At 32.3% G+C, this 11902-nt stretch overlaps 1 protein-coding gene across 1 annotated transcript; it reads right to left on the minus strand.

Annotated features, from left to right (window-relative positions):
- Nucleotides 1–6140: 6140 nt before the first annotated feature.
- On the minus strand, nucleotides 6141–11158 carry Smp_187410 (hypothetical protein; the record flags this gene model as incomplete). The annotated part of the gene is made up of 3 exons (XM_018792643.1): nucleotides 6141–6470; nucleotides 8602–8826; nucleotides 11018–11158. The coding sequence occupies 3 exons, from the start codon at nucleotides 11156–11158 to the stop codon at nucleotides 6141–6143; spliced, it is 696 nt and encodes a 231-aa protein (XP_018647224.1).
- Between the last annotated feature and the right edge of the window lie 744 nt (nucleotides 11159–11902).

Raw genomic sequence — 11902 nt, forward strand, 5'->3', positions numbered from 1 at the left:
CTTTAGCCGACAGTGAAATGCCTATTGTTGGACCCAAAGAAGTAATCGATCTAGTTCGGCGATGTCAGTTCTAGTTAGCTTTGTTGTCAGCCATGCCTAATTCAGATAGTGAGACCGATATGGTTTTCAGAGAAATGTTCGTTGTATTGGGATTTTTGACGGGAGCGTAACTTGTGAGACAACTAAGAACTTATAAGAACGTAACTTATGACATTTCACCATACCGGACAGTATTAGAAATACAAATTTTACCTACCTAAAATATGTATGCAAAAAGAAGTGGCATCTTCAGCAGCCGAGAACTCAAACTCAACGGTAGTTTGTATTGAAGTAATGTCTTTATCCATATGTTTAAACAGCCTGTTGGTAGTGGTTACAAATTCTTTTATATTTGTTCGACTGATAGAAGTGTTTTATGCAGTAACAAGATGTTTAGTGAGTCATAATCATGAGTTACTGCGTATAGCATACGAGAAAGACCCTAGCTTCTGTCATTTCAAAGCCTAACAGAGGAATACGATTCATCTTTCATTAATTTTCTGAACTGTAGTTTTTGTTGTCGTTAGTTTTGTATATGAAAATAGTAGAAAGAAAATAATCGCCCAACATATTTCGGATATGTGATCAGGTTTATTTGGAAGATTGAAACTTCCAGATCAATCAAACCTTGTTTATTATCACTTCTTAGAATGTTATTTTGTGAGGTTAGTTATGTATTTTATTGATCATGGAGGTGCAGAGGAGACACATCGTTAAGTGAATGGTTGTCTGGAAAGCTACTTTTGTCAACGGTGAATAAACGGATCTAACTCGTCGATCTTTCGATGTCGTATGTACTGATGGTTTTTACAAGTACAACAAGGAGCGCATTTCTCTACACGAGATAGTGGTATTAAATACCTACGTATTTGATTGGTGCAATAGTTGACAAATGAGCAGTTTCTAATGTCTCCTTTTCTTATTCCATTTATACATCCAATGATTCAGTTGACATTTAAGTCATATTCAAATTTATCCTTGGCGGGATAATCTGTGAATGACTACACATAACTGAAAAAACCTAGTCCCGTATATACGTGAATAATAAAGATAGTTATTATTCTTTTTAATTTCAGTACTTATCTCCCTATGTCATGTCTTCCAAACTTCTTTATTTAGATCTAGTGAGGACTATCAGTATTTCATTCAGAGAATAATAATACTGATTGTTAAATCTGTAAACCCATAAAACTATCTTGTTATTAATTACTAAACTTTCACCATGTTAGAGTTATCAATATTTAAATATTTTAATCGTGTGGCAATATATCCTTTGATATGTGTGATAATAGTTGTAAAAAGTGTATTTGAGATTATCGCTTATCCAAACACGTTCAAATTTTGCTGTAGAGTAGAGTAAGAGTATGAAATTTGATAGATCAAATGAACTTTTTGGACAGTAAGCACAGTTTAGATCTCCAAGTGACATTACAATCTACTATCCTGTTATTCACTATCATTGCATGGAACTTCATGAATAATTTCATCATATATATTATCACTTTATTAGTAAAAAAATTGATTATTATATCGGCATTCAATTTCTCTGCTAAATTCTTAGTTACATTAGTATACTTGTGCACACATTTCACATTTCGAATTTTGTTGGTATTCCACATCAAATAACTCTACTTCTCATAGAATTAACTGTTCAGCATTGAGTTGTTTTACGACTTACTGTTTTTGATGAACATTTAGATTGATGAGCAGTTAGCTCACCAGCAAAAGTTAAGTACCATTAACAATCATAATTAGGCAAGATGCTTAGAAAATTTACTTTTCCAAACTGATGAACCGACTAAAATAACTGCTTAGAAACGTACGATTCAAACCATCTAATGAAAATTTTTTTATTATTCAAGGAACTTAACCAATAAAATGGGGTGTTATTTTGACGATGAATATATAATTAGTCTGCATCACATAGGAAAAAGGCAGAAAGCACTAATCACATGAGAAGTTTCTGGGAAAATAAGGAACAGAAATTTATGAATTTTATTTCCCCTCAACTCCACCCGATAGAAAAGTTGTCAACATACACAAAGAAACTCAAATTGCAGACCTATCATTTCACATCAAAAAATTTATATTTTCTTAACACATTTAATAGTATTTTACGTGTATCAAAAAGTAATTGTTCGTAACAAGGATTTAAACATCGAGAATTCAGTGAGACCATCAAATGTCAAAATTGCTCAGTGAGGTTCCAATAAATGAGATACAAAAAGACTCATTTATTTCTTTTGCTCCTAGAAGACGGATTCTCTTCCAAATGCAGTAGGAATAACGTGACGACGGAACAAACGCCACAAATAAGATTGTTTTTTTCTAAAGACAGTTTCGCTAAAATTCACATGACAAATAATCAAATTCCAAACGTCATCCAGTTATGAATTACAAGCGATTATAAAAATGTTTTTATAATGAACCCCGTGAAAAGAGTTCTTTCTATAAATAAACTAATCTTATGACCTGATGTTTACGTTGACATGATAAGAATCTGAATACATTTCTACGTATAAAAATTTATTATTTATGTGTTGATGACGCTATTGTATGATGCTTAGTGAATAGTTAACTGCGAAGCTGATAAATATCTCACCATTAATCTGACTTAAACTTAGTGATAATGACTTTTCAGTTGGACCACTTGAAGCTGAAGTTTGAAGCAATGTTCACAAATTATAGATCATAAAAAAACAGAATTTTTGTGCACTTTAATAGGCTACTGGTTAGTGATAATTGGTTGACCACTGTACTGTACAAAAGAAACAGAAATCCAATCAGCACTTTTTATTCTAATGATTTCTAATTCACAAAAACAACTTGAAGATGAATCAGTGTATTCTATCTAAATCAAGAAATAAAAAGTAAGTTCACTTTAAATAAACTGTCATTGTTAGGTCTGATTCACTCCAACTTCTGTGACATTTCTGTATTGTTTTATATTACTTATTATCATTATTCAGCAAATAGTTTTATTCCTAGCAATTTCTACTATTATGTTGTAACGCACGTTGGTCATATAATATTCTGAAATGTTTACACATACTTATAACATTCATCTTATTTATCATTATAATGACTTGACATCAATTATTGTAGTAGTTATTCGAAATTTTGTGCAGTCGTTCAACCTTTGTTAAAAGTCAACAGTTTCCATATTGCTTGCTCTTAGTTCGATTTTTGCTTCTTAGTTAACCGTTATCGAGTTTAGACACAACCGACTGTCTTCATATTTCGAACAAAAAGACGTTGTTAACATTACAGACACCTCAAATATTGAGGTTTGTAACTAAATTTTGTCTGTTATTCAAGGAAGAACCACTATTTTAGACAAACCGTTGTTTTGGGAAATTCGGTTATACGCGTAAATCAATTGAGTAACTTGGACGCTTCCATATGCTTATCAGTTATTTTCATCTTCCACAGTGGGTTAAAAGTGACAATAGTGGATATAGTGTGCATCGCTATATTCTTACTGTTTGGATCAATCAAGTGCTGTTGAAATGAAATATAATCACGTTTGATATTTCTATAGGAATAAGAAAATTTATGAACTGGAAATTGAGTTACGATTTGATTAGGTATTCAACGTATCAATCTAGTCGTTATGTAACACATATCAAAATGCATTTTGTTAACAACAATATATAAACATATAGATTTTCATGTTCTATAGAAAATTCATGACTACATCTACAGAAGACCGCATCACTTATTGAGAATTCAGTGAATATGAAAATTTGTAAGATGTCGAATGTACGGAATAATAAGGTATTGGAAAAGAAACCGTGTTCTGATAAAAACAACCTGAAATCGTCTAAATATGTTCAACTGCATTTTTATGACTCGTAGGGTTTTTCATTTGGAATGTAAATTCTGACGAAGTTTTCAATTCCTTTCGTTTCCTTGTGTCTACTTAAATTATTACTGAGATCATTTGATGAGAAATAGTAAGAAACATGACTGTCTAGATTCTATCTAACTCAATTCTTCAATACAAAAGTATAATCAATGCTTTTTCTGCTGACTAACAATAATATGTAAATCAGTTCATAATAATTAAAACTGAGATCTGTAGTTGAGCTATTTCAGAAATAAACACAACAAAGTGAAAAGTATAAACAGATAATGTAAACATGATTCTTGTGAGATCTGTATGTTATTCATGATCACTTAAACAATAAACCCATGATCACTTAATTTTAAATTATGGATTGAGTCAAGTAGAATGAGATGTTGATCTGTTAACATTTAAATGTCTTTACCTTCTACTTCATCAGTTCAATTACACTGACATCATTACAAAGACAATGTAAATCAGTAAGAAACATTGTCATAATTTAACTATTTCAATAATTGGAAATTATGTATAAACCATTTTAGTTGAAGTCACAAACACGTTGGATGTTTATTTTCTGAGAAATTTACACTTACATTGAGGTTTCTCAACACATTACTAATGAATTCAGTCTAAATGTGGTGACTATAAAGAAAAATGCTTCGTTTGCATTTCAACAAAACATCTAAATAAGTATCTTTCATTGTTGACACAGAAAGATTAGTTGTATGGGTTTTCCTTAGCATAAAACATGAATTTGTATCCTAATTCTCAACTAAATTATACTGGATAGTGAGTTTTAGTTTAATTGTCCTAACATTAAATAATATTCCTGAGACGTTTTCTATGCTCAGAAGGCGTATCATATCCAGTACTAGGATTCATTTGGCGATCATTAAATCAATTAATTCTTTATATTGAACAGTGATTGCCATCAATGCTTTCTTCTGACATATATTTCTATTTCTCGTTTGTTATTTTTTGACCATAAGGTACAGAACATATTCGTAACAGATAGTTCTTATAGCTCTGCAAAAACGAAGTAAAATCCTTAATGACTATAAAACTCCAATACTTAGCACTCAAACACCAAGTAAACGGAAAAATAACAAAATGGGGGCAAACTCTATAAATGATAGAAACCTTACTGATAGATTCAGCCTTCGCGAACTCATTGAAGAAAAATACACAAACGTTTAGTGGTGTTCAAAATCATAAAATAATTATGGTAAAAGTATATTCATCATCATATTTCTTCTGAAAACGTTTTTCTCGACTTCATACCACTTTGTAGTAACGCTCGTGTTGATATACTAAAGATTTATCATATTTGTTGTTGTGGATCGTTTATATAGTTATCATATAGTTAAATGTCTTACGCTATGCTTTATTTTGTCATGATAATACAATACACCTACATTCTGCTTGCTTCAGATTGAAATTCTCGATTGTGAGTTGTCGAAGTTCTAGCTTATTTAGGACTTTTACAAATACACAGTCTATCTAGTCCTTACATATTTTTGACTAACGATTTATTCTCCACATAATTGTATTTTATTCAGCGCATTACTTATACTCAATAGAATTTCATCAATAAAGGTTCGACATTAACCATTCGTTAACACGAGTTATTAAAAGTCATGTCAGTGGGAGATTTGATTCACATATAACAAAGCGATTTGACGAGAGACAATAATGTAAGCTTTGTGTATGTGACTATTTGTTTACTGAAATCCGATTTATACTACATAATCTAGGTATATTGATAGTCTCGATCCATGATTATACGGCTACCTTATTAGCAAGTTTCTGATTGTAAGAGTAAGGTGATTTAGACCAAGCATACAGGTATTAAGTTTGACAGTGAGGAAGTTTTATATACTAAAATGTCTAATCCATCAGTTTTGTCGTAATTAATTATGAGCGATGTGTTATTTTCATTCTTCACTATTTGCTTCACAGTCCTTTATTTCTGTGATAGATTTTAGGTGACCTCTATGTGCATTCTCTTCTCAATGCATCTAATTTTATTTGCCATGCAATATATACATGTTTTTACGTGTTCACCTAATGTACAATTAAGTCAAGTTGCAAAATGAAAGTAAATTTCAAACATTCCATCAAGTTAACTTTCTTTAGTTTATCCAAAATAAGTTAGAAGATGCAAAAATAACAACGAATTCACAATCAACAAAATGGATACAGATTTCAAATAAACTAATAGACGAGTATCATTATTACTGTTTGAATGTTTAACTTAATTTTGGTTTGGTATGATCGTTATTTCTATAAGTTCAATATTCGTCTTGATCAAAGTACATGGCATATACACAAATATTAAATTGGTATTATTTTCATACACTTCATAATTTAATTGTTCTGGGTTGAAACGAGTCTTCACTCCATGTGGATAATGAATCGACATTGGAACAAAAATTTCTGCAACTAACAATGTTGAGTTCACATTTGTACAATTCTTCTGTGTTGGTACAAAAGCATAATAAAACACACCTGAATCTACATCGAATCTCAGTTGGACAGGTTGACCGGCAGTTGATTGTGGATATGTACGACTGAACGATTTCAACTGCATGAGAGAGAAGAAATTACGAAGTGAAACAATGTACTGCAATAATGTGAAATGCATATGTAAGGTATTCAATTTGAAGACAGTGTAGATCATAACCTGATAACTTAATAACCAAAGGAAGTAAGGAAGATTTAGAGAGATATACTAGGACGAAATAGTTATTCATATATTTCTAAAGGAACCATGAATAACTAATTTAATCGTACCTGACATAAATGAATAACCAAACACTGATAACTAGCTAGTTATATGATAACTAACTCCGCCTGTAGCTCTTCTAGAGTTACTGACGGTCCCAAGCCCGGGTAAAGGAGGAGGGTTGGGCATGGGGTTAGCGACCCCATCCCGTAGAAAAACTAACTCGCTATAAAAACGCTAACCAGAAAAATAATTCAAACCATTTAAACTCTGCTCTCCGAGTTGAAGGAATAATTATGACGTCTCATGATGAAAGCCGAAATTCTTCGGAAGTTACGAGACCGATGCACCTTCTAACAACCAGAGCATCACTCTTTATAGGTGCATAGAACGTCCGTACAATGTGGGAGACAGGAAAGACCAGCCAAATAACAATGGAATTTAGGAGATACAACTTGGCAGTACTCGGAATCAGCGAAACCCATTGGACACAAACTGGACAACAAAGGCTAGCTACAGGAGAGATGCTGCTGTACTCCGGTCACGAAAGGGAAAATGCTTCACACACTCAGGGAGTTGCTCTAATGCTGTCCAAAGAAGCTCAAAATGCACGTGTACGTCGGGAATATCATGCATCCAGGATAATCAAAGCATCATTCAGAACAAAGAAGCATGGGATCAGAATGAACGTCATCCAATCTTATGCACCCACCAATGATAGCAACGACGATGATAAAGATCAGTTCTATGAAAGGCTGCAATCAATTATAGAGAAGTGCTCACGAAAGGACCTCACCATCCTGATGGGAGATCTGAATGCTAAAGTTGGAGTGGACAACATAGGATATGAAGATGTAATTTGGACGACATGGACTAGGAGAGAAAAATGAAAATGGGGAGAGACTTGCAAACCTATGTGCATTCAACAAATTGGTTATAGGCGGCACAATATTGCCTCACAAACGCATACACAAAGCTACCACAGCACAGAGAACCAGATAGGTCATATTTGTATCGACAAAAACTTCCGAAGATCAATGGAAGATGTGAGAACCCGTAGAGGAGCTGACATAGCTTCAGATCACTATCTGCCTGGTTGTGGCCAAGATGAGACTGAAGCTAAAGAAAGACAGGACAACTGGACAAACAGCACTACAAAGGTTCAATACAGCCTTCCTTCGAGATACTGACAAGCTCCATGAATTCAAGATAACTCTCAACAACAGGTTCCAAGCTCTACAGGATCTACTGGGAAAACACGAAACTACTAAATACATACATACATACATACACACAATTCATCCAGTCTCCTTTTATTTTACATTGTTGAACTTTTCACTTGATTCTCATTCAACTCACTCATATTATCCTGTTTACAACAAAAATATTCGACTTCCAAATATGATTGAATTAAATAGTAGAGATTTTGATGAAATGATTGTTAAGGAAAAACACTATGTATATTTCTTTGATGATTTTGATTTTGATTGCTTCCCTGAAGAAGTCCACACAAGTTAGCTGGACGAAACGTTGGAATTATTTATAGTTCAATCGCCATGACTATTTCAATTATAACTTTTTTTTCACATATAATGAATTCTTATTTCTTATGTTTAATTATTGATAAGACTTTTGTTATTGTAATTTACTATTCTTACTACTATCAGTACACTTGCCATCCCACTATCAACTTGTAATTTTAACTATTATTAGGCTCGGTTACATATTCTATTTCATTGTGATTATTATTGACTCAAATAGCCTTGTGATTAGTCTAACATTTTCATATAAACATTCATGTATATGTAGAGTAAAGCCTGATGACGATCTAATTGAAAACAATATTGTTCGCTTATATATGTTGTTCTAATTATACTGATGACACTGTTCAGAATGAAAATTATAAATTCCTTCACCGTACAGAACATAATGACTTCAATAAGAAATTTGACATAAATTCAAAAAAGATATTATCAATTACAAAACCTACGGAAATGTTTTCTACATTTAAGTTAGAAAATAATTCATATCCGTCCCAGTACGTCCATGATTCGAAGTTCCTATCTGCTGCATTCAGCACAGCATTACATTCAACCGTATTTATTGATTCTGGATTACCATCAGGAAGACACAAACCGAATTCTGTTAAAAATCGTCCGCCACCAGTGGATTGAACTATACTTCTCACATTTTTGAATGTATAATTTAAGAGAAGCTAAACACAAGCAATAACAATATCAACATTGATAAGTATGTGAATGATTTCTGCAATGAAACTAAACTACAATAATCTGCATACACTGTGTCAAAGCAATAACACATCATCCATTTTGTTCATTGACATATCATTCATTACATTTATGACTTAGTTGTGAAAAATTGCAAAAAACCAACAGACGTTCAGTATTCTCCATCTTCAAATGATTATGATTATATTTATGTTCACAAGTACTTACATGATCGAGTGAGGAAAGGCACAAAAATTGAGTGATTTCGAATTCTGTGGTTTGATTACAAAGTAACTGGCTTGGAAATAAGATGATTCTACAAATCACAAAATCAGTCATTTCTTAACAATCCATAAATAAAGATTCACACAACACCGAATCATCAGTTCAGTAAGATGGAAATGAACTAATACCAACAAGTGGTATCTTGTCAAGCAATGGCCATTATGTCTAACTGACTAAATATCACATTAACCAGAAATCCTCCATAAGCTTGTATGATTCACCATATAAGTTTATTGACAATGTTCTCGCGTTCACAATTGTTGAACCTGAACAATAGATATGTAACTGATGTTATTTTGTGAGGAGAACTCATTCGAACATTGTAATTGTTAGTTGATGTGTCACGATAACAGCAAACTGTTATTCGATTATGTGTATCACAAATGATGGAATGCATCACATCATTGAGTCAGAATACACGTATTCGTTGAATCAACTCAAACGACTTACATTAGTGTGAATAATATTTTTTATTGTTGTGTATGATGGAAATGAATAGCGCCTATTACTAGTTGTCACATTTTGCATATCAAATCATAGTGTTTACATTTTCGTTCTTAGATGACTCTGCAGTACTTTCATTGAGTTCAGTTCCGGTGTCGCGTTCACCCTAATCAGTTCATCATTTATTAAGGACACAATAAACATTCATCCATATCAGTTGTAACTATCATTTGTATTTTTAATGAAAAATTCATGGTTTCGTCTAACATCATGCATTCTGTATATGCAGACCACAAATAGGAGCTCGAACTAAACAAATTAACTTGTTTGTCAATTTTGTTTGTAACAATCAACGTTTTATAAGTTGGTGTGAATAACAGAATGGAATTGGACATCCTTTGTATCTGTCGATGCAATGATCAGATTAGAATTCCACTTGACATCATAAACTGGAGATTTTGTCAACAAACAACATATGTACATTTGAATGCAATATCCTATGGTGTTTGTGAATAGGTTTCAATAAGTAAATGAGTTTAATGAAAACTACAAGACAAATGTTTTTAGTTTGAAATCTAACATAAAATACATATTAATGTAATGCTTCTATCTCCACTTCCACTGTTATGATTATCATAACTTCATAGAATTATTCGTCAGTGTTGTTTATTCATCTACGCCCAATTTCAGACACACCGATTGCTATAACGTTTGCTAATGACGATGATTCATAGAACATAAATGTTACTACTTTATAGAAGGAATGTAGAAATTTCTCATCTTATTTGACTTGTTTCAATCAATTACAAAATGCACTATGGTTCTAACAATTTTGCAAACTTAATCATCATATTGCTTACTGAGAGTATTTCCATGGCGAAAAAATAAATAATTAGCTAAATGGCAATTGATAAACATGAGCAAGTCAATGGGTGTTTTTCAATCAATTCCAAGTAAATCAATTATAGGTAATTAAATTTTAGGCTTAATATAAAGTAGAGAAATCAAAAGACTACAGCTAAAATGTCAATCATCGAATGTCAAACTGCTAATCTGAAAAATCACTCGCTAAGACCTATTGAAGCTTCAGTTTTGATTTCGGGTAGTGTTGTAAGCACGCACTACTGAGTAGATTTTAGTTGTTTGGTTAGTGTGAGGACATGGTGTAAAATGTAAACAATATTTTATTATGAAAATACTTTCGGTCAACGATCCTTCGACATTTAACTTAATTGAATGTAGTTGTTCTGAATATAGATCGAATAATTTAATAAGGGTGACAAAGGATTTCAAAATTTTCCAGACAAGTCTGGTTATCAAGTTACGAACAAAAATCAAGTCAGTCAGCTTATGCTACAAAATATCAGTGGGTTATTGTTCTTATTAAAGCATCAAATATTCAAAATGCACATACACTACAAACAATAAACCAGGTAATGAAACTCTCACCTGATCACACAAATATTGTTTCCATGATGGCATATGCTCTGTAGCTGGTGTCGATTGCAATAGCCAACAGTAGTAATGATAAGATAATACACTCTTCTTTCTGGCCATCTCATCTTGTAATAGACCAGGAACACGTTGCATGCCAGTACCAGGTATTCCATTGACAAATGGAAAATATATTCCATAAGTTACACTCTCGTAAAATATCAATGTATCCTTGTCTGTTTGACGAATAACATTCACCAAGTAATCATAAAACAATAAAAGATTTTGACCTGCAATATCTGTGCGAATAGAAAAAGAAAAAGACCAGAAATGTAAGAACCGAAATAGATTTTCAGAATGAAGACAATTGAGAGTTAACAACAATGATTTCCAATATCGCAGCACATAAGGAAGACAGTCTATGTTCTGTTGAAATGAACATATCTGTTATGAACAGAATGTTTTCGGATATAAAGATTGTGGTTTGTGATGAAATTCACGACTCTCGTACCATTCTATTCGGAAATTATAAGATGGTTGTAAGCAGCTGATAATAAACGACGAATTGTATTAAATTCATATTGTTCGACCTCAATGGTTGTTGTGTAATTCGTACAAGGAACCAATTGAGTGTTGTATTATGCTTTTGCAAATACTTAGGTTTATGCGTAAAATCTAAAATAAAAACATGAAATGTGTCTGAAAACTATGCTCTTATCAACATGAACTACGGAATGATCTATAAAGCTCAATTCAATGGGTGATTCAGATATTCATAGCCCAACCTTTGAAGATTAACAGAATGGTTAATCATTAAAATATAATGAACTATGTAAATGATCCACATTGTTATAAATAAATAAAACAATTTCCATGTTTCATATATTCTGATCTCTTATT

This window comes from Schistosoma mansoni, assembly GCF_000237925.1.
Source record: "Schistosoma mansoni, WGS project CABG00000000 data, supercontig 0212, strain Puerto Rico, whole genome shotgun sequence".
NCBI classification, from domain to species: domain Eukaryota; kingdom Metazoa; phylum Platyhelminthes; class Trematoda; order Strigeidida; family Schistosomatidae; genus Schistosoma; species Schistosoma mansoni.